This window comes from Xyrauchen texanus, chromosome 17 (assembly GCF_025860055.1).
Source record: "Xyrauchen texanus isolate HMW12.3.18 chromosome 17, RBS_HiC_50CHRs, whole genome shotgun sequence".
Lineage (NCBI taxonomy): Eukaryota > Metazoa > Chordata > Actinopteri > Cypriniformes > Catostomidae > Xyrauchen > Xyrauchen texanus.
The window spans coordinates 14,664,470-14,689,313 of NC_068292.1; the positions used below are offsets into that span (position 1 = coordinate 14,664,470).

Sequence of the window (24,844 nt, forward strand, 5' to 3'; positions counted from 1 at the left end):
GGTCTACCTGAGCCTTGCCGAACCGTTTCCAAATCAGCTGGACCGACTGGGGGTGAAGCCTCCACTCTCCACTGGGCAAGCTTGCAGGTTCATGATCTAAACCCTGAAGGGGATCGTAGGAACCTTTGGCACGTAGTCGCAGTCTTAGAATGAGGTGAGCATCTGCCGAACCGAACTCCAGGTAAGTGTCGCTGACAGAGAACGCTTGCAGGTCTCCAACCCTCTTAATGGAAGTGAGCGCGATCAGGAGGGCCTTCTTCAAGGAGAGGGCTTTGAGCTCGACTGAATCAAGTGGCTAAAAGGGGGGTCTCTGAAGGCCTGAGAGGACCACTGAGAGATCCCAGGAGGGGAACAGGCTTGGACGGGAAGGGTTCAACCTTCGGGCACCTCTTAAGGAACCTGATAATATGTTAGTTAATAAATCCTTTGAAATTTCCGTTAAATTTTCCTCGTAAACCACACACACACACACACACACACACACACACACACACACACACACACACACACACACACACACACACACACACACACACACACACACACACAGTTGTGTTTCCATGTTTTATGGGGACTTTCCATAGACATAATGGTTTTTATACTGTACAAACTTTATATTCTATCCCCTAAACCTAACCCTACCCCTAAACCTAACCCTCACAGAAAACTTTCTGCATTTTTACATTTTCAAAAAACATAATTTAGTATGATTTATAAGCTGTTTTCCTCATGGGGACCGACAAAATGTCCCCACAAGGTCAAACATTTCGGGTTTTACTATCCTTATGGGGACATTTGGTCCCCACAAAGTGATAAATACACGCTCACACACACACACAGGCCTCAGGCACTAGATTTCCTATTGAGGGATACGTCTTGACCATGCAAACAATCTCAATAAAACAAATATATTTACTCCTCTCCTCATTTAAGACATTGAGGGGAACACAGAATCAATTTTGGGACTGTCCATTCCTCTCCATAGCTGAGAAGATGGAAGTTGCAGAGTTCCGTAGGTGGGGAAGGAGATGGTGGACTATGTGGCAGATTATTTAGAAAACATCGAGCAGAGGCAGGTTTACCCTGATGTGGAACCTGGATATCTGAGGTCATTAATTCCTGAGGAGGCACCGGAGGAGCCGGATAGCTATGAAGATGTGGTCAAAGACATTGAGAGGGTCATCATGCCAGGGGTGAGTCAGTGCTGACCAGCCACAACTTATAATTCTAAAAATGTTTGTGGCCATGACAGTTTGATGTAGTTTGATGAAAGTAGTAATGAAGCAATAATGACATACTATGGTTCTTCTGATTTTAGAAAATGCAGTTCTTTTACTGAAAAACTCACATTTTGAACTCCAGTTCTGTCGGTATGTGCAGTATATTCTGCTCTATTAGGGGGCTTTCACACTAGCACTTTTGGTGCGCACCCCGGTTCGAATGACGTCAGCGTTCGGTTCGTTTGGATGATGTGAACGCTGTCTTCCGAACTCGGGTGCGCACCCGCGAACCGTACTCGGGTCCGCTTAAAAAGGTGGTCTGGGGTACGGTTCATGTGAACTCCAGTATGGTTCGCTGCTGATATGAACGCAATCGAACCAAACCGCGGAAGTGAACCGCTATTGATGACGTATAATGTGGTCGTCAGTCTCACACGCGTCACTTTCAAAATGAGCGGAAAGAGTTTACTTTCGTGCGTGCGTGTGTGTGTGTATACACTTACCTTAACGAAAAGCGGGATTGATGCACACGCACACGCACTGCAAGCAGAGAGATGATTTCTGCTTGCCTTCGCAAAAATTGTCTTCGGCGGACAGCCCGCTGTCTTTTGAACGATTTCAGTATTTTTGCGGCAGACAGACGCAAGTGTGTTTCTGTATCTTGATGTTGAAAACAAAACCAAAGGTTAAAAAAAGAAGAACAAATGTGAACCGAGCAAGTCTATTCATTGAATTTTGACGCCTTTTCATTTCGCGGTTATCAAGCAACACGATTACGCACCAGCTGCAGCTTGATGACGCAAACGTACCGCGGTTCGGATACAAATATATAATGTGAACACAGTCCATCGGGGGCAGGGGGGAGGGGGGAGCAATCGAACTCGGGTTCGGAACAGGCAATCGAACCAAGTGTGAAAGCCCCTTTAGTCCTTGGAAAGATTTGCATTTAATAGGTACATTTGGTATATACACTGGTGGCCAAAAGTTTGGAATAATATACAGATTTAGCTCTTATGGAAGGAAATTGGTACTTCTTAAACTACTTCAAAGATTTCTCATCAAAAAATCCTCCACATGCAGCATTTCGACTGACACTGATTTGAAAAGAATAAATTTTTGGAAATATGAAATACTATCTAAAATAAAAATTAATCAAAACCAAAATAGCAGTAATTATTGTATAAAGCTACAATATATAAAACAGAAACACAACATTTGAAATAAGTGACGGCATGCCACAACTTGACATTTATGAAAAATACCCTTGTCCTGAGAACACAGTTACCTTTTCTTTTTTCTTTAAAAAAAATCTACCTTCACTGCATACTTGACTCAGAATTTTAGTATGATAGTCACGCTTTACAAAAAATTATTCAAATTTACAACAGTTTTGCACTAGGTGTTTAAAATCAACATAAAAATCCACTACTAGAGAAAACAAGCATTAGTGCATTTTGGTTATTTAACTCAAAACATTTTAGTTACTGAGATATAGCTCTTGCGATTCTAAATGAATCAGTCTCTGTTTTTGTTTGCTTGATTTTATTTAAAACAAATTTACAATCAGGAAATCAAGGTAAACCTCAATTGTTTGCTTTTACCTAAAGTGTATATTACAGCAACTTCTACATGTTCTACATGTAGCAGAAAGGACAGTATTTGTTATACACTGTTGAAACTGTGGGATGGTGTATGAACATTGCAAATATTCATAACTCTAACAGTGAAATTGATCTTACGCATATAAAAAAACAACAACTTTCATTTCACTAGCAACATCAAAAGAACATCAAGGTTTTCTCACATTTGGTGAGACATGCTCAAAGTTCACCAATCTCTGGTCTGAAACTGAGTGTTAGGAAATTAATCATTAAGCTCTGACCAGGGTTCAGAGAGAAGCCTTCCCAACCTGTTCATTTCATAGCTCATAAAGACAAACAAAAACTTTAATTCAGTTAAAGGTGTTAACCATCCCCTGTTTGACCAATTAGACAATTGTTTTCCATTCAGAAGTATTGTTTTTATAGTGCTTCAAGAGCATTTGTTGGAGCTAATAAATGACTCACAATAGGAAAATTCAACAAAACAAAGACAGACCCAAAGTGCCTCAAGCTCTCTCCTCTGCTAAACACATGGAATACTTTTTTTATTTATTCTAACCTTTAAAGTTCTCAGAGAAATTTACTCTCCCACTATTACTGAAGTCATAATCCTTGATCAAATGAGCAAAGATAAAGAAAAGCAGAATTACCTAAATATGTCTGACTGTTTGAGGAAAGATTAAAGGAAATTAAAGAATAACTTAAAATGAATGTTTTATTATATGTGATTTCAGGTGACTCACTGGCACAGTCCATATTTTTATGCATATTTCCCTTCGGCCAACTCTTTTCCCGCAATGTTAGCAGACATGCTATGTGGGGCCATTGGCTGCATTGGATTCTCTTGGGTATGTACATCCATCCATCCATCCTATTACCTGTCAGTCCATCCATCCAACCATCCATCCATCCTATTACCTGTCAGTCCATCCATCCATCCATCCTATTACCTGTCAGTCCATCCATCCATACATCCTATTGCCTGTCAGTCCATCCATCCATCTAGTCAACTGTCTGTCCATCCATCCATCCATCCATCCATCCATCCATCCATCCATCCATCCATCCATCCATCATCCATCCATCCATCCATCCATCCATCCATCCATCCATCATCCATCTATCCATCCATCACTTCACACTTCTTCTCTCTTTCTTTTTTCTTTCCTTTAGCATTACCAGGTTGTTTAAGGGTTTGTTGTGTGTTGTAGGCAGCGAGCCCTGCCTGCACAGAGCTGGAGACAGTGATGCTGGACTGGCTGGGGAAGATGCTGAAGTTACCGGATTATTTTCTTGCTGGCACAGAGGGTAGAGGAGGAGGGGTCATCCAGGTTGTATAATTATGAAAATATTTTAGATTTTTTTATATCACATATATCCAGATGTTTCAACCAGGTGTCTATTAAAATAGTGTATGGGGGTCTGTGGAGAAGATATTACAGAATATATAAATACACAGTTGTAGATGGTTCGTTGTCTGGGAAATGAAGGAGTCAGGTGGCAGCAAACTGTCAACATGAGTATTTTTATTACTCTTCAGCGTAGTTCATAAATCATAAACAAAAAGGCACTCAGTGGCCAAGTAGTCACACACACAAACGAGTGAAGGCTTCTTTCGAACACACATAGGTACAGTCTCTCTCTCTGGTCTCTATCTGTCACTCTGACATCTCGTGTGACTTTTTATGTCTCCCTCCGCCATCACTACAACAAGAAACAGGTGTTAGAGATATAGACAACTCAGGTGATGAGCCTTACCACGCTCTCTCTCCCGCAGACAGACACATGACCATGCCCCCAACACTACACTATATAACAGTATTTATATAAACTAAGCTGAAAAAGAAATGTCCTCTCAATTTCAACTGCTTTTATTTTCAGAAAACTTAACATGTGTAAATATTTGTATGAACATACAAATATACAACAACTAAGACATAAACTGATCAAGTTTTGTCTTAGTTGACAAAACTTGACAAAACTGATCAAGACATAAACTGATCAACTAAGACAAACCAAAGTGTTAGGGGTATAACAGTTATGACCCAGACCAGATATGGAGAAAGAAAACCAGGAGTCAAGAATTTCAGTTAAAGAATCCAAAATTTACTGAAGAATAGTTTGCAGTGAAATTGGTACAGCCAGAGGCAAAGTCTCACGAGGAGATCGAAAGCTAACTCCATCATCGGGGTGTCAAAATCAAAAGTAACAGTCAGTATTTAGAAGCCTCCACACACGCATGTGTCTCCATGGTAATACGCTCAACAAGCCACGTGATAAGATGAGCGGCTTGACGGTCTCAGACGTGGAGACTTCTGAGATTCGTCCTCCGCCACCCAGTTGTAGCAGTTGAGAAGCTGTGACTGTTTGTAGAGGAGAAACAGGAAGCCGAGTACATGAGAAAGTCCACTGACAGTTAGTTTGATGCTCTGTCATTATGGCTGCTTTGGAGTTTGTGTCCTCCTCCTGGATGGTTTTGTCTCCTGGCTTTCAGAGCGGCTCACTATGGCAACAAGCTGAATTATTTTGCACTGATAGCGTGCACTAAAGAGGAAGCTTGTGGGGGTTTATGCTGTTAAGGTGGGCAGAGTTTGTGGGGTTTTAATTACATTAATGTGGGCATAGTAGAAAAGGGGATAGAGAACAACTGAAAATTATTTTGAAAGGAAAATAAAGCTTGTGGCATTTCAAATCGCATACGTGCATTATTGACACCACAATTAGTGTAGTTGATGCATAACATATCTATGTGGACTTGTTTTATCAACTTGTTTATGTATAGAGTTTTCCAGGTTATATCATTTAGTGAAATTAATCATTAGTAATCTGGCTGTGAGTTTGTGTTGTCTGGATGATGAAGGTAAATATAAGAGAGTTCATGCTTCACAGTGAGCTGATGTGATTTGTATTGAGGAGCTTCGAGTGGATGTCTTCTCATTCACTTAATGAGAACATACAAAACAAAGCCAGAGAGCTGATGAAAATTCATCACTGCTCCATTTACAATGTCTGAGCAGCTTCAGGTGTATTAATTGAGGCTGTTTTTCTTGATGCAGTATTAGATATGAGGGAATATATTGAACATGTCACTTGTGAGACCCATTCAATATGCAATAGTGCTGTGCAATATGCACTGTTTTTGCAATTTTATAAATAGCTGTCTGCTCTGAGATACAGTCTCAGACTCTAAACAATATTTAGTGTACTTGTGTAGAAATGTTTGACATTTTATATTAAGGTTTTATTAGTAATGATTCATAATAATAGACATAAACATATTATATAAAGATTTGCAATGTAAATGTAAAACATCTAATGTGTTGTTTGTCTGCAGGGCACTGCCAGTGAATCCACGCTGATAGCTCTTCTTGCTGCTCGTTCCAAAATCATCAAACTGATCCAGACTGGCTATCCTGACCGATCTGAAGCAGACATTATATCCAAACTGGTGGCTTACTCTTCCGACCAGGTGAGAAAACAAATTTGAGTAGTTATGAGGGAAATAGTCCATGCTGTTGTTTATTTGAAATGCATATATTTCTAAAGAAATAAAGAAAAACAGCTGATTGTAGTGTTTTGATGATATTTCAGGCACACTCATCAGTGGAAAGGGCAGGGTTAATAGGTGGAGTGAGAATGAAGAAAATCCCCACAGATAGTAAGTTTTCAGTGCGAGGAGATGCACTACAGAGTGTTTTGGAGGAGGACAGAGCTGCAGGACTCATACCATTCTATGTATGTGTATCTTATGTCTATATTTCACAGTTCTGCCACTTTAATAACATATCATCAGTTTGGTTGAAAATAAACCAGTTATTATTGTAACTTATAAATAGCAAGCTCGCATTTAGGTCTGGTTCCATACTGTTATGTAACATGCACTATTCATGATTCAGACAATTCTCGATCTGGATCTAATCAAATATGTCCTATTTTCTTGTTGAATATCCAGTTTTACTCAGAAACTTGTCAGATAACAGAAGAAAAATGGGTTACGAACAGTAATTCATGTTGACTTTACACAAATGCATAATAACCCTTATTTGTATTTTCATTTTCTGTATGTTCCTCTCAGTTTTGTGCAACTTTGGGAACAACTCCGTCCTGTGCATTTGACTGCATCACTGAGCTTGGCCCTATATGTAAGATCAATCACAATTATTGGTATTTTCTTTTAAGTCTTATTTACAGATATATATATAAAAATGCAATTTCTGTAATAATTGTGATAAATTACATTAAATATATATGTACATTTAATTATACAACGAACACATGTATAATTACACATAATACAATTATTTAGAAAAATTCTAAATAATGACATTTCTTACTTTTTAAAATTGTACTCATTGTCTTTGAGTTCCTCTCAGGTAATGCAGAGAATATCTGGATGCACGTTGATGCTGCATATGCTGGCAGTGCATTTATCTGCCCAGAGTTCAGACCCTTCCTGAATGGCATCGAGGTGAGATAACACTCAAATCCTCACATTGTGTCATAAACACACATCCCACAGGCTGCTCTTAAGGCTCTGAGAGGAGTGCATGATAACAGTAGACTGATCTGTGCTGGACTCAATCTATTGATCTCATTACTGTCAGACCAGCATGTGCAGAGCCATGTGTGTGCGAATGAGAATATTTAAATGTCACAAATGTGAGCGATGTCATGTGGAATGGGTGGGAAATTAGAAATCCTCAATCGTCCTTTGAGTTGTTGTGGCGCCCATCTGGGTGTCACAGTGATAAGGGTAAAGTAATTTCCTGAGGCATAGGGAGACTTTTATACCTTCGCTAAAGAAATTTCACTGTGCAGCATGAGTTCAAATAATGGTGGGGACTGTGCTCCCCTGTACAATTGATGGTCTTTATTATTGACCTGAATGATAGTGGGCTGGTGTTTCCTGTGTGTTGTTGGTTGCCAGAAAGTCAAAGACAGGCAGAATCCAGCATGGCAACAAACAGAGTGTTGTGATTTTGTCTGCCTGCTTTATTGCAGCAGATGGAAAGGATATTGGAAAGAGGAGCAAAAAGATTAGACTTTGAGATAGTAAATCTCTTTGAAGGCTCATTGGACAGATGCTGCAGTTGATTGTGAGTTCGATGCATAATATGTTTTTTTGAGAGTCAACAATAGTTTCACAGACCATACAAACAGGTCGAGTTATGATAGGTGAGTCACCTTTATTTTAAAGGTAATCCAAGTCCCTATTTATATTCCAAAAGCAAAATTTTCTTTTGGAATATAAATTAATTGTATTCTATTAATAGTTCTTAAAATATGTAATATAATATACATAAACAAGTGCTACAGTATAGCAGTGATGTTGGTTTCTATCTATTTTAAAACTGACTTAAGGCAGATTTTAACTGAAATGTTGAATGAAAGTGAAACTGAAAGTAAAGAAACTGAGAAGCATTCACTTGAGTAATATAGCCCAGACTTCCCCAAAATATTTTAAACATTTCATTTCAGTATCTTTTTCTTATTTTTCTATTTATTTATTGAATTTATTGATTGATTTATTGCAATTTTAGATGCTCTTAAAAAATGCATTCCTTTCAGTTTGCAGACTCTTTCAGCTTCAATCCACATAAATGGCTGCTGGTTAACTTTGATTGTTCTACAATGTGGTGAGTGTTGTTTATTTATTGATAGACATTACCAATAAAAATTATTTTTAAATGATCTCATGACCCTACGCAGAACCTCTCTGCTGTGTCCAAGCACGTTTTGGATGGGCTCTGTCAGGGAACATCCCAGCTGTCTTTTCTGTCAGTGCCAGACAAAGAGAAATGGTTCTTTAAATAGAAAATAAATGACAGGCAAATGAACTCACAGCTTTTAGTATATATATAAAAAAAGAAAAACACCTTGCTTTGCAGTCTTTTAATGACAGCATCCTCAAGATAGAATGGACTCCGCAAGTTTGGGAAATTTGAGATTGCATGAGAAAAGTATATTACATAACCAATGTCACAAATTTGCTTGCTTGTTTAGTGACTTTATTTATTTATTGCTTTTTTCAAAATCCTAAAAATTTCCATTTATATTCTGGTTTAAATTTGAATTTGAAACTCAAACCTTTGAACCCCACTGTGTATATATGTCTTCCTCTGTCTTACTGTATATAGAGAGATTTGCTACTATACTGTACTTTCTAGAATAAGATGTGAATTCATTAAATATTTCAAGAATCTCTACTCTCTGATATGCCAATATGCTCTAGTTAGGTGTCACAGGATTGGAAATAATGGTTACACTGCCCATCTCTGAGATGACATCAGAGCTTCCTTGTTACTTCACTTCCTCATTTTGTGCCAAGTGAAGCATTGTGTCATTTTAATTCTTATTTGTTTTTTAAAGATAAATTGAGTCTGTTGGCCAAACGTGTTTTGGGCAACAAGGGGAAAAGGGTGACTGCATATATAGGGCCCTGGCATGTGAGGGTCCCTCGAAGATCCTGAAATTATTATTGATATTATTATTTCACAATTGTGAAATTGCACATCTGTGATGCTTCTCTGTTTGTTCTCACCCGTTTGACATGCTCAGGCACACGTATGTGTACACGCCTCCCACAAGCACAATATATGTGCATTTTACAATTGATTGGCTTTAATTGGCTGTGAGGGAGAGTGGAGAGAAGCAGTCATCTGAGTGTGGTGACGCGCACAATGTCCAAAAAAAATTGGGATACCAGAAAAGAAAAGAGAGGGAGGAGAAGAAGAAAAAAGTGAGGGGAAACAACTCCTAAATAAATCTTTCCAAAGACAGCGAGTGAGAACTAATATTGTTCCAGGCAACCTAATATGCTGGTATGTTGTGTAACTAGATGCTGCGTGTTAGTCTGCATTTCGCTACATATCGGTGCGGCTATCCTTATGAGGACTCTCCATAGACATAATGATTTTATACTGAATGAACTATAGATTCTAACCCATAACACAACCCCTACCCCTAAACCTAACCCTCACAAAAAACTTTCAGCATTTTTACATTTTAAATATTTTTTTTTGTTTATTATGTTTTATTTAAGCAATTTGTATTATGGGGACACTAGATATGTCCTCATAAACCACAATTATAGCATAATACCCTTGTAATTACCAGTTTGTGACCTAAAAAATGTCCTTGTAAACCACACACACACACACACACACACATACACACACACACCAAATATGTATGTCTGTGAATGTCTCTACTGTGCAGGGTGAAGAAAAGATCAGATATTATTGGAGCATTTAAGATGGAACCACTTTACCTGAAGCATGATCACCAAGAGTCAGGTAACCATACAGCACCGTACAGCACAGATAATACTCCATAATAATTCCCCTGTATGTTTTTCTAAAGATCTATTATTTTAAAAACAATAATAACACAAATAAACGATTGAGAGACAAATAGGTGTAAATAGGATTATTCTCTATGAGACATGACATTCTGTTCTGACAAATACTTTACGTCACACAAAGGGTACGATCAGATTATTCACCTTAGTGCTCTGCTGCCTCTCTGTGTGCCAGTAAACAACAGTTTTTTGAATCCCTACTGACCCCTAGCAGAATTAAGAGCTATATATTTTCAATTTGAAAACTATATGTTACATGCATTAGTTATGATTATATACTGTATATATATATATATATATATATATATATATATATATATATATATATATATATATATATATATATGTTATGTTTATACAGTGGCCCAAAAAGTATGTTGGACACTTCAACCACACTTAAACATGTTTGAAAGTCAATGCAATAAACAACAAAATATCAAAGTGACATTTATTTCACAGTAAAGAAGCTTATTTTAAAGTAAAATGACTTGGTGACACTTTACAATAAGATTCCATTTGTTAAGTAACATTACTTAACATGAACTACAATGAACAATACTTTCACAGCATTTATAAATCTTGGATAATGTTAATATCTTTAACAATCAAAAATATTAAGTTAAAAATGTATTGTTTGTTCATGATATCTGATGCATAACTAATGTTAATGAGTTGAACCTTATCGTAAAGTGTTAACTATTTAGAAAGAAGGTTTTAAATGACCAAACAATATTTATACTAATTAAATTAAGGCAAATGGCATTTGGACACTTTCTACAATTTAAAGTTAGTGAAACACTTCTATAGTTAATGTGATGAACTACACCTGTGGTTTAGACACTCAAGGTCTGTGTGAACTCAAAGGGAGCTGACGTCTTTCATCCACTAAATGGTTAAAAGTAATTGCAAAATTATTAGAAAAGTGAAATTAGCTCTGAAACAACAAACAAAAAAGAAACGACACAGTGACATTTTGTTTGCAGATGCCACATCAGAAAATTCCATTCTTTTCCAATATCCGTCATCTGAACCCTCCACTAATTCTATTAATTTCTTCAAAGCTGTCAACCAATGAGCTGCCTGTTGCATGTTGGCCATATAAATGTGGCTAAACAAAGTGTGCAGCTGTACAGACGATTGTAATTGTGTTGACAGCAAGACAATAGAGCAGCCCTGTCTCTTATCCCACTGGCACACATATATGCACACACACCTTAAAGCCATTTCCATCATGAAGAACTTTCTGATAAAATTATCAACAGGCTTGACCAGATGGAGGAAAAAGACCTATGTTAGTCTTGAACAGTTTATTTCTTATCATCTAAAGAATTGTGTGTGCTTTTCTATTCAATGTGCCCATGGCGTTATTTGCACCTTGCACCTCAGTAGAGTAACCTTGTTGAATCACCCATAACAGCACATAGCAAATTCTGGTAAAGCTTCAGCTGCTGATTGTGTTGAGTTATCATAAAAATTATTCAGCCTTACATGATTTAGTGCTTCATAACATCACTACTTATATTTTATATGTATGATGACTAAATATTTATTTACTTCTCTGTATTTACAGGCATTGTTACAGATTATAGAGTAAGTATACTGCTTGAAAAATGTTTTTGTGTATAAGAGACATATTATAGTCATTAGTTTTAGCTTATTCTCTGTAAACCTATAAAATGTGGTATCAATGTCAAATTAATAGTTTTTATTACAATAAGTGGTAGTATTTGCTACCATTTCATGAGCAATATTTATATTTAAAGGGATATTTTTTGTCAAACGTTTAAATTTAATTCATTACTGTAATTTAAAACATAAGTTTTATGTAAGTTTATTAATTATGGCTGTTAATTATAAAATCAAATAAACATCAAATACAAAAGTAGCTTTAAACAATGCACAAAATATATTAACACAATACTCACAGTGCTAGAATAATATTTGTTTTCATTATTTTCTCCCCAAATTTGGCGTGCCCAATTCCCCATGTGCTCTACGTCCTCGTGGTGGCGTAGTGACTCGCCTCAATCCGGGTGGCGGAGGACGAATCTTAGTTGCCTCCACGTCTGAGACCGTCGATCTATGCATCTTATCGCGTGGCTTGTTGAGCGTGTTACTGCGGAGATGTAGCGCGTGTGGAGGCTCATGCTATTCTTCATGGCATCCACGCACAACTCACCACTCGCCCCACCGAGAGCGAGAACCACATTATAGCGACCACAAGTATGTTACCTCATGTGACTCTACCCTCCCCAGCAACCAGGACAAGATGGTTGCTTAGGAGACCTGGCTGGAGTCACTCAGCATGCCCTGAATTCGAACTCACTACTCCAGGGGTGGTAGTCAGCGTCAATACTCGCTGAGATACCAAGGCCTAGAATACATTTTAAATATTTGGTCTTTTAAATAATGATCCCTTTTCACAGACTGTGATGCGAGTTTCTGCCTTGTTTTGCAGAGTAAATCTAAATGTGACATGTCCAGCTGTCTTAACTTTAATAGAATATTATTTAAATGAATATGTGAAACTAAATTTTGCTAACTTTTTCAGTTTCAGCTTCCCTCAGAAATATACAGTATATACATTGTATATTATATATACAGCTCTGGGAAAAATTAAGAGACCACTGCAAAATTATCAGTTTCTATGGACTTACAATTTATAGGTATGCATACTGACAGTACATCCCAGATCCTCCACCTGGTGGTCAAATGGTTTGACGGAGACCTGGAGAGGCCTTCAAGCCACAGTGTCTTGCACCCACTGTGAAATTTGGTGGAGGATCAGTGATGATATGGGGGATCTTCAGCTAGGCTGGAATCAGTTAAAACATGATAAAACATAAAAATTAGCATGAATTGAATTTTTATTATTTGAGGTCTGAAAACACGGCATCTTTTTTGTTATTTTGACCAGCTGTAATTTTCTTCAAATAAATGCTCTAAATAACAATATTTTTATTTGGAATTTGGTAGAAATGTTGTCAATACTTTATAGAATAAAACAAAAAAAATAATTTTACTCAAACACATACCTATAAATAGTAAATCCAGAGAAACTTTGCAATGGTTTCTTAATTTTTTCCAGAGCTGTATATATATATATATATTAGGGCTGTCAATTGATGAAAATTTCTAATGGAATTAATTACACGGTGTCCCAATTAATTAATCGCGATTAATCGCATATACAAATATTTGCTGAGAAAGCCCCTAATATAACAATAATTCAATATATAATGATGAAATAATGATACACAGTTATCTTTAAATATTTAAAAAATTATATATACACACACACACACACACATACATATATACATATATATATATATATATACATATATATATATATATATATATAAATAAAAATAAAAAATGTTCAGATAATTAAAATGTATTACATTCTTGTAGCAGAACAGTTCATCATTGATAAAACAATATAAAAGTGGCTTTAGAATACAATGTATTGTTTAACACCATATTATTGATCATAAGCCAATCATTGGCATACAGTTCACAGCAATCCATTTCACAAGTGAATTTGTCAATCAGTTTGAGATTTATTATGAGGGCTTATTTAAGGACCCATCAATGAACACCTGCATCAGACATGCTTGTGTAGTGTCTCTGGTGCGTTGCATCATAAACATACAATTTTTAGGTCACTGTGTCAAGTTAAATGTAGTTTAATACTTAGAACTCATCTTGAGATTCCTTAGTTAGAATTGTCTGCTGGATGGTTGTTTTGTAACTGTATAAACTGTGCGTTGCTCATACAGCTGAAGTTTCACTTACTACCCTCTGGAGTAAACAGGTGGTACTACAAGCTTGCATTTCTCAGGAATCTTCCATATTATGGTCCGGGGGCATTGAGATTAATTGCGTAATTTTTTAAGCCGTTATTTGTAGTCAAATTAATCACACTGAATTAACGCGTTAAATTGACAGCCCTAATATATATATACTGTATACACTCACCTAAAGGATTATTAGGAACACCATACTAATACTGTTTTTGACCCCCTTTCGCCTTCAGAACTGCCTTAATTCTACGTGGCATTGATTCAACAAGGTGCTGAAAGCATTCTTTAAAAATGTTGGCCCATATTGATAGGATAGCATCTTGCAGTTGATGGAGATTTGTGGACCATTTTAGTACAGTGAACTCATTGTCATGTTCAAGAAACCAATTTGAAATGATTCGAGCTTTGTGACATGGTGCATTATCCTGCTGGAAGTAGCCATCAGAGGATGGGTACATGGTGGCCATAAAGGGATGGACATGGTCAGAAACAATGCTCAGGTAGGCCGTGGCATTTAAACGATGCCCAATTGGCACTAAGGGGCCTAAAGTGTGCCAAGAAAACATCCCCCACACCATTACACCACCACCACCAGCCTGCACAGTGGTAACAAGGCATGATGGATCCATGTTCTCATTCTGTTTACGCCAAATTCTGACTCTACCATCTGAATGTATCAACAGAAATCGAGACTCATCAGACCAGGCAACATTTTTCCAGTCTTCAACTGTCCAATTTTGGTGAGCTCTTGCAAATTGTAGCCTCTTTTTCCTATTTGTAGTGGAGATGAGTGGTACCCGGTGGGGTCTTCTGCTGTTGTAGCCCATCCGCCTCAAGGTTGTGCGTGTTGTGGCTTCACAAATGCTTTGCTGCATACCTCGGTTGTAACGAGTGGTTATTTCAGGCAAAGTTGCTCTTCTATCAGCTTGAATCAGTCGGCCCATTCTCCTCTGACCTCTAGCATCAACAAGGCATTTTCGCCCACAGGACTGCCGCATACTGGATGTTTTTCCCTTTTCACACCATTCTTTGTAAACCCTAGAAATGGTTGTGCGTGAAAATCCCAGTCACTGAGCAGATTGTGAAATACTCAGACCGGCCCGTCTTTCACCAACAACCATGCCACGCTCAAAATTGCTTAAATCACCTTTCTTTCCCATTCTGACATTCAGTTTGGAGTTCAGGAGATTGTCTTGACCAGGACCACACCCCTAAATGCATTGAAGCAACTGCCATGTGATTGGTTGATTAGATAATTGCATTAATGAGAAATTGAACAGGTGTTCCTAATAATCCTTTAGGTGAGTGTATAAGTCAATATATTTTAAAGGATGTATATGGACAATGTTACCCTAAGACTGTTTTTCCCAACATTGTGAGAACTATTTATCTAATAGTAATAATACCAAAATGATGTTCAGTTAACTGTACTTGAACAATGTGTGTTCCTGACCTTTATATGATGCTAGCACAAAGTTGTTGGAACATTTTCTGTTAGGTGCGACATGGTTTCTAATACAGCTGCTATTTTTTGTGGTCTCCCATTAACCTTGCTATATAGGTTACTTTTGCATTAAAAACCCAGATATGTAAAAGGGGTCCATTTGCACTAAACCCACAGCTAGATAAGTCTAGAATAAGGCTGAATATATCAAATGATAGATAACACATAAAAAAAGAGGAATTCATTGCATGTTTATTTATGGCCCCACATTTTAAATATCTGTGTCATTTTTTTTTTACTTTTGCTGGAATGTAATCATAGACATTTAATTTCTGACTGCCTTTATGAATTGCTCATATAGACGTTCTGTTCTGATAATGCGCCATATTACCTGTTATATTTCTATAATTGAGTAGTTTCATAATATTTGTGAGTACTCCATAAAGATGCCAGGGAATTGTCATTTAATCTGTGTTCAAAAGTTCTTTCAATAGGAATAAATGGATATTTGAATATAGCTGGCAGTATTACACATGCATTTTCCATATAAGAAAGCGAGGACATGAGTACTAGAATGTGTATGTGCACTGGTGTGTGTCTGTGATTTATGTGTACATCATGTATTAATGTTTGCATAGTTCACATGTCATGTCTCATCTCATCTCCCTTCAGCACTGGCAGATCCCGTTGGGTCGCAGGTTCCGCTCTCTGAAAATGTGGTTTGTGTTCCGCATGTATGGACTCAAAGGTCTGCAAGCCTACATCCGCAAGGTAACTCCCTTTAAGACAAGCTGTCAATGAGTTTGATGCAAACCAGTCAGTCATTTAGTATGCGCTCTTTCTTTCTTTAAGACATCGTCATTTAGGTGATGTTCAATGCATGCACGACAAGCAATCTGGTCCAGAGTCTATATATGTTAAGTTAAAAGATAATTTTTTCAATTTTAAAATACTTTCTTTATTCTCAGTTTAATATCCAAAGGTAACCATAAGTAAGGCATGAGTAGGTTAATTCCCTGTGTATCTGTTTGTTTGAGCATCAGCCGGACACAGCAAATTTGCCTCAACCAATGGTGTGAGTTTGGGGCTAATATTTATTTGTGCTATTGGCACAGATATTACATTACATTTAAAAAATTAAGTGTGAGCAAGACATGTTCTGTACTTGGTGCACTTTAAACCAGGGGCTTCCAAGGTTATTTAAGTCTTTTTATTTTTTTACATTTAACAAACCTATTACATTACAGCAACTTGTAAACATTTGATTTTTAAATTTATGTTTATTAAGAATTTGTGAACTCAAAGGTAATTCATTGTGTTTTACAGTGATTATTCATATAGAATCACCCTTAAAGATCTTTGTTTCTCAAATACTTTTACAGGTTTAGTGGTCATTTCGTGGTTAGCTTTGAAGTGCTGGACAGTAGCTATTACGAATAACTGTCTGAGAATTGAATGTATGACAATCTGTTCTATGATAAGTACATGATTAGTTACTGCTTTGGCATTCTGAACAACACTGTTAATCTAAAGACGGCCTCTGCTGGTGTGAATGTGTACATTTGTCATATGTGTATGACTTTCATTCTTCTGCAGAACAAAATATTTTTTTTATAGAAGATTTTTAAAAGAACATTTCAGCTCTGTTGGTCTTTAGAATGCAAGTGAATTGTGACCAGACCTTTGAAGCTCCAAAAAGGACATAAAGGCAGCATACAAATAATCCATTTGACTCCAGTGGTTAAATCCATATCGTCAGAAGCTATATAATAGTTGAGGGTGAGAAACAGATCACCATTTAAGTATTTTTTTAACTATAAATCTACAATTTATTTTTCACCTCCACATTCAGCCACCTACTGGTTGGGGCTGGTCAAAGGTGGAGATTTGTAGTAAAAAAAGCACTTAAATATAGATCTGTTTCTCAACCACACCTATTGTATCATATCGCTTCAGAAGATATGGATTTAACCTCTGGTGTCTTATGAATTACTTTTATGCTGCCTGTATGTCCCTTTTTGGACCGTTCTGGTAAAATTTTTGTTGGGGTTGGCATGCATTTCATTTTGGCGTAGTTCAACTTCCAAACCTGTATGCGGTTGTTGTTGTTTTTCCACGTGGAACATTAAAGAAGAATTTTTGAAAAACATTTTCCATAAAATGACAGTTCACAATGATATTTTCTGTCAACTTCAAATGTACTAAACAGCACCACATAAGCTGTCACGACACACACACAAAAGGTTAGGATACAAGTGCATTTATTAGGGTGCATTTACAAGAACTTCGAGGTGCTGGTGACATTAAACAGACATTAAGCACCTCGAAGTTCTTGTCTCGTTGTTTCTTGTTTCTTGGACTGTTTTGTATGGATTTTTGACCCTTGCCTGGCTGACTACGGATTTTGGATTACCCTAATAAATGCACTTGGACCCTAACCTTTTGTGTGTGTGTCGTGACAGAAGGACTCAACCATGATTGGATCCAGCAGTATGGGGTTCCGGGTCCATTCCCCCAACACTGGAGGAGAGTCAGGGTCTCAGATGACCTTATTTCAGGCCTTCGCAATGTGTGCTCAAAGGACAGAGGACAGGATAGCATCCAGCCGTCAATCCTTTGAGGGAACCCGTCTAGTCAGATTCTCAGGGAATCGTGGAGGCCATGGAGGGGTACATGATCGTCGCGGACACCAACATCGGTCTGCCGTCCAGTCACCCTTCAGCCAGGTTCCTGTGCACGTGGTTCCATCCAGCACAAAACCTTCACCGCTGGTTCCATCCAGCACAAGGCCATCACCGCTGGTTCCGTCCAGCACAAGGCCATCACCGCGGGTTCCGTCCAGCCAAGAGCCAGCGCCTGTAGCCTCGACCGTCCAAGAGCCAGTGCCAGTAGCCATGACCGTCCAAGAGCCAGTGCCCGTAGCCATGACCGTCCAAGAGCCAGTGCCAGTGGTCGTGCCCGTCCAAGAGCCAGTGCCAGTAGCCATGACCGTCCAAGAGCCAGCGCCAGTAGCCATGACCGTCCAAGAGCCAGCGCCAGTAGCCATGACCGTCCAAGAGCCAGCGCCAGTAGCCATGACCATCCAAGAGCCAGCGCCAGTAGCCATGACCGTCCAAAAGCCAGCGCCAGTGGTCGTGCCCGTCCAAGAGTCAGCGCCTCTAGAGCCTCCCAGGGCTCCTCCTCCCGAGCCTCCCAGGGCTCCGTCTCTCAAGTCCCTCGAGTCTTCCAGGGCTAATCCTCCCGAGCCTTCCAGAGCTCCTCCTCCCACGCCTTCCAGAGCTCCGCCTTCCGAGCTTTCCAGAGCTCCGCCTTCCGAGCTTTCCAGAACTCTGCCTTCCGAGCTTCCTGAGCTTTCCAGAGCTCCGCCTCCCGAGCCTCCTAGGGCTCCGCCTCTCCGGTCTCTCGAGTCTTCCAGGGCTCCTCCTCCCGAGCCTTCCAGGGCTCCGCCTCTCAAGCCTCTCGAGCCTTCCAGGGCTCCGCCTCTCGAGTCTCTCGAGCCTCCTAGGGCTCCGCCCCCAGAGCCTCACGAGTCTTCCACGGCCATTCTCCCCGAGCCTTCTATGGCTCCACCTCCCGAGCCTCCTACGGCTCTGCTCTCAGAGACTCCAGAGCTTTCTAGGGCTCCGCCTCCAGAGCCTCCTACGGGTCTTCTCCCCGAGCCTCCTACGGCTCTGCTCCCAGAGACTCCAGAGCTTTCTAGGGCTCCGCCTCCTGAGTCTCCTACGGCTCTTCTCCCCGAGCCTCCTACGGCTCTTCTCCCCGAGCCTCCTACGGCTCCGCCTCCCGAGCCTTCTACGGCTCTTCTTCCCGAGCCTCTGACGGCTCCGCCTCCAGAGCCTCCCGAGCCTCACTCAGCTCCGCCTTCTGAACCTCCAAAACCTCCTTCTGCTCTGCCTCCTGAGCCTCCCATGGCTCCGCCCCCTGAGCCTCCAGAGCCTCCCTCAGCTCCGCCTCTTGAGCCTCCCGAAGCTCCGCCTCCTGAGCCTCCAGGGCTTCCCTCAGCTCCACCTCCTATGGCTTCTTCGCCCCCCACGGCTCCAAGGCCTCCCCCGGCTACGCCTTCTACGGCTCCGCCCCCCGGACCAGTCCCTATCCTGCGGCCACCTCCCAGGCCCCCCAAACCTGTCCTTGCCCTGTGGCCGGCTCCCAGGCCCCCCAAACCTGTCCTTGCCCTGTGGCCACCTCCCAGGCCCCCCAAACCTGTCCTTGCCCTGTGGCCGGCTCCCAGGCCTCCTGAACCTATCCTTGCCCTGTGGCAAGCTCCCAGGCCCCCTGAACCGGTCCCTGTCCTGTGGCCGCCCGATGGGTCATCTGCTTCGCCCTGGCCGCCCGATGGGTCGTCTGCTTTGCCCTGGCCTTCCGATGGACTCACTGTTTTGCCCCGGCCGCCGGTTAAGCCGTCACCCCTTGTTCCTGTTCCCCTTCATGGACCTGGCCCCCCATCCCTCCCCCTGGTCCTCCACCGTTCCACCTCCCTCCTGGACTTTTGTTTTGTTTTTCAGTGGTGTCTTGTAGCGTCTGGTAGCCGCTCCGTAGAGGGGGTTATGTCACAGTGTCTGGTTTGTTCCCTGGGTTTTCTAGAAGCTCTTTCCCTGATTGTCACATTTCCTCTTGTGCTACATTTCCCATCATCCTGTTCTGTCTCATCACTGATCATTACACACAGCTGTTCCCACTCACATTGTTTGCACTGGTCTATTTATACCCTGTCTGTTTCTGTGTTAGTTGTTGAGTCCTTGCTTAATGTCTGTTTAATGTCACCAGCACCTCGAAGTTCTTGTCTTGTTGTTTCTTGTTTCTTGGACTGTTTTGTATGGATTTGTGACCCTTGCCTGGCTGACTACGGATTTTGGATTACCCTAATAAATGCACTTGGATCCTAACCTTTTGTGTGTGTGTCGTGACATAAGCACTATAAAAGTTGTCTATACATCTTGTGCACATTTTTTTACAAGTCTTCAGAGGCCATACGATTTATTTAAGTAATGAACAGAGCAAAATTTAAGTCATTCACTTATTTTCTTCCTGTCTGCCATAGCCAATAAAAAAATAAATGGTGGTGTAATGAGTGTTGCGTCAGGTGTGAAGACAATGTACGGTCATGAGACAAAAGAATTTTGAAAAGTATTTTACAGTTTGCATAAATCATTTCTGTTTGAAAATGAACCGTTGTTCATCATACTGATTATTATGGATGACTAGCATTCAGTTCTAAGAAAACTTGCATTGGTTGTCTCTGATCTAATGGGACATTTGCAGGATTTAGGATATATTTCAAATTTCAAAACAGTTTTCATGTACCTTGTGTATTTTCACATGTTGTTGTGTCACATTTTTACACAGATTAGCTGTATGTGTCACATATCTAAAATACATTGTTCATCTCTTTCAGCATATAGGACTGGCAAAAGAGTTTGAGTCTTTGGTAAGAGCTGATCCGCACTTTGAGATCTGTGCTGATGTTGTGCTGGGCCTCGTCTGCTTTAGACTCAAGGTCAGATGAAAACACTCTACACATAAACAAAATCACTTCCAGTGGTTATAATAGACTCTGGAAGGTGGTTAGCCTTGGGAAATTTCTATGCGACTTATTTTAGTTACTGAAGATGTGGCAGGAGAGCAACAAATTACACAAAATGATGTTGTTGCTAATTGCAACAGCAATGTATAAATAACCTGTGTATACAGTATGCATCTGATTGTGCATTCATTGAATAATACTCAAATTAAAATATGCAGTAAACAGCACTCAAAATACAATATCGAGTAAATTTCAACCAGAGCTTAAGTTAAAAATCTTAACTTCAGCTAAAACTTTCATTGTGTAACAAAGCATAGCAATGACAGGCAGATGAAGACAATGATGAAGTGAAGAGCCCAAGTGCAGTTTATTCAAACATGAGTATATTCCAGAATGTGAAACCAAACCAAACATAAACATGGCCTGGCCTGGCCTGGCCTGGCCTTGACTTGACTTGACTTGACTTGACTTGACTTGACTTGACTTAAAAGAACAATGACATGACGTTACACCAACACAATACCTGACAAAGACAATGGCACACATGAGGGCTTAAATACACAGACAAGGGTAACATGACAACCAGTCAACAGACAGAACTGTAAACAAGATAACAAAACTAATAAACTTTAACCAATGAAGAATCAAGACTGCTAACAAGAACTCAATGAACAGGTGAAACACATGACAAGATCACATGAGGGAACAGGAAATCACATGACATGAACCAGGAACAAAAACACATTTAAACGTGACCTACCACATTAAAATATATTAAATATATATTAAATATAATGTAAAATTAAAATGTGAATAGCTTTTCAATGTAAGCATCATAAAAAAGTATGTAAATACTTTCATCATAGTACTTTTCCATAGTGATCATATCGAGATCCGTTACTATAGTATACCTACATTTTTACTTAATTTTTGCTAATTTATTTTAACCTGGCTTAACAATAGAGGCGCTAAAACAACAGTGACGTTTATTCTCTTTCACACTAATCACGAATAAAAGGGCAGATTATCAGTTAATTATCACACTAACTTTTTGCCCTGTTTCCCACACAATGCTACTGTATCTTAACTACAGTGCGGGACTTGTAAGATGATACATTTTAGCACTTGCATTGCATATCCAACTACATTCACCAGCTTGTTCAAGAGCAAGTAGCTCAATTACAAAAGTGTTGCACTAGCAATGCAAAAGGCCAAGGTACATGTCCTGAAGTGACATTGAGTCGACACATAAGCCAAAAGTGTTATAGAAGCACCTTCATTACTAATGTAATTGCTTCAATAATTGAATTTTTTTTATCTCACATTTGCTTTTAATGACATTATTAGTAAGATATAGGTTTAGGGAAAGAGGTAGGGTTAGACCATTAACCTTAAAAACCTCTTCTGCTTTTTTTTTTGTTTTTGAGATCAGGCCTGTAAATACTTAAAATGCAACACTATTCCAATATTCCAATAAACAATATATACCAGGGTCTCACCAAGCATTCATTGGCCTGAAAAGGATTCAAGAATCTTGCTATAATGCAATGGTAAACAAGTTTGGCCAATAAGTTTTGGTGAATAAGCTTAATTTTATAAACAGTGAATACAAATTTATTTAGATTTTCTATTATTTTAAAATAAATGTAGCTTTTTTTTATTTTTTTTATTTGCAGGTTGATTTACTTAAATCGGTGCATATATAGTCATATTAAATTGTAATGCAGTGCTAAATGTGTTGAATTTGACAGTCATACACCTTAATCACAATGTCATTACTGAGCTGTGTATTAAACTCTACAGGGCTCTAATGAATTAAACGAAACTCTGTTGAAGAGGATCAACAGTTCACGTAAGATTCATCTGGTACCGTGCCAGCTGGCAGGCAAGTTTGTGCTGCGGTTTGCAGTGTGTGCACGTACTACTGAGTCATGGCATGTTAAGGAGGCATGGTGCCACATCAGTCACCTGGCATCAGAACTACTTCAGGAACTGCCTCACTGATCACTGGGCATCACATGTTAATGAGTCCAGTGAGCAATCCGTATCACACCTGCTAACCACACTCTTAACACAAAATGTTGTGTTAGTTAAATTAAGTGTCTTATTTTTACACTACTGCTGCAAATGTTCTGCTATTTATTGTCAATGTGTGTATGTATGATGATTTTAGACTACTTTACCAGTGCAATAGTCTTATTTTGTCAGCTGTCAACATACTGTAACATACAGTAAATAAAACAATTACTGAATGCTCCTTTATACTTATTAGTGATGTAGATGGTCAACCAATTAACTATCATTAACAACTTGTTTGACTGATATTATTGGTAAAAATGTCTTTGTTGTGTTATTTAAATATGTTCATTGTTTGACAATAAACAACAAATGAGATTTTAATTGATGGGCTTATTATCTGTGGTCAGTGACATACAGTATGTACATGTGAGGGTGCAAATTACTTGAAAAATAAAATATAGAGCTAAAAAGGAGTATAGTCTCGCATAGCCAGACCTTTGACTAAAACAGTACAGGTTTGGACCATACAGCAGCTTAAATTGGCCAAAAACCGCCCACAAATAAAAAAGTCTAACTGACATGTAAAACCATCAGTCACAGTCAGTTTTGTCATTACATACCATTTGGGGCGTGTTATCAGAGATATTTAATACCATAAAAAAAGTGCGAGAGCGAGTGTGAGTCCTCATCTGTGTTCCGTGACTGCTTGTGGGTCTAGCAGTGCAGCCGGTGGAGTTTCTGGTGCCCCCATGGAGTTGGTCCCCTATGCAGACTGAGAAATATGTGTATTGGGAGTGGCGGCTCTGAGAGGAAGGTTTGTTTGTATAGGTGAAAATATGAATTTGTGCTTTAATAAATGTACAGAATTCAGGTTATTTGAGAAGTGTGGGATTGAGCCTCCACCTGTATGTCCCTTTTGTTTTATTTGGGATGGACAGTGACATTACAAGGGGAGAATAGTCACTCAATAAACAAAGAAAAATTTCAGCATCTAGTACTTGATATAAGAGTTGGGTGGATAATAAAAAATAATCTATGTGAGTATGTGTATATGTGGGTGTGAATAAAATTAATAATCTCTATCCTGTGGTTGGTGTTGCCTCCAAACATCAGGTAAATTTAAATCTTTCATCAAAGTAATAGTAAGTTTAGCTGATTTACAAAGAGAAGATGGTTTATTTGAAGATCTGTCCAGCATTGTATCCATACAAAAATTAAACTAAGTAATTAATCTCCACCAACTAAGACCCAGCCTGGTGTCTGAGCAATCAAAAGAAAAATGTTTTGCATAAACAAATGATCGTCAAAATTTGGCACATAAATATTCAATATAATCCACTGTTAAGAGTACATATGCCCTTGTACTAAAACATTTCTTCCCATGGGGTCAAATACAGTTTCGGAAACACTAAAGTGGATGTTTTTAATAACCAATATAGCAGTTTCCCGTGCTTTGGAATTAAACGACGATGCAAAAACCTGACCCACCCACTCTCTTTTTAGTTTCTTATGCTCGGAATCCGTTAAATGCATTTCCTGTAAATAAACAATTTCAGCCCGTAACTTTTTAAAGGTAAAGTATTTTTAAACTCTCTTCCTATTAACTGGGTTATGTAGGACTGTTACATTACATTTTTCATACTTCAGAGGTTTTATCATATTTAGACTACTCTGCCTGCTTAAAGAAAAGGATGGTCCTCCCCCTCCCTGTGTTACCCCAACCAGATCGATTTTTCATTTGAGGAACAACATGAATCCATGTATCTCTCAAGACAAAATGTAAACATGACAAAAAGACTTGTATATTTAAACCTGATTCACCCTGATTGCTGGTCCAGAATGCCACTGACAATCAAACAAATGAACTCTGCAG

At 39.1% G+C, this 24,844-nt stretch overlaps 1 protein-coding gene across 1 annotated transcript; it reads left to right on the forward strand.

The window, feature by feature from the left end:
- Nucleotides 1-993: 993 nt before the first annotated feature.
- On the forward strand, nt 994-23,074 carry LOC127658251 (aromatic-L-amino-acid decarboxylase-like). The gene is given in 14 exon segments (XM_052147451.1): nt 994-1,015; nt 1,018-1,193; nt 3,556-3,669; nt 4,033-4,152; nt 6,156-6,290; nt 6,413-6,556; nt 6,897-6,963; nt 7,195-7,289; nt 8,390-8,457; nt 10,040-10,116; nt 11,752-11,771; nt 16,104-16,202; nt 20,824-20,925; nt 22,756-23,074. Coding segments are annotated over 14 exon segments (1,440 nt in total). The 3' UTR covers nt 22,957-23,074.
- The last annotated feature ends 1,770 nt before the right edge of the window (nt 23,075-24,844 follow it).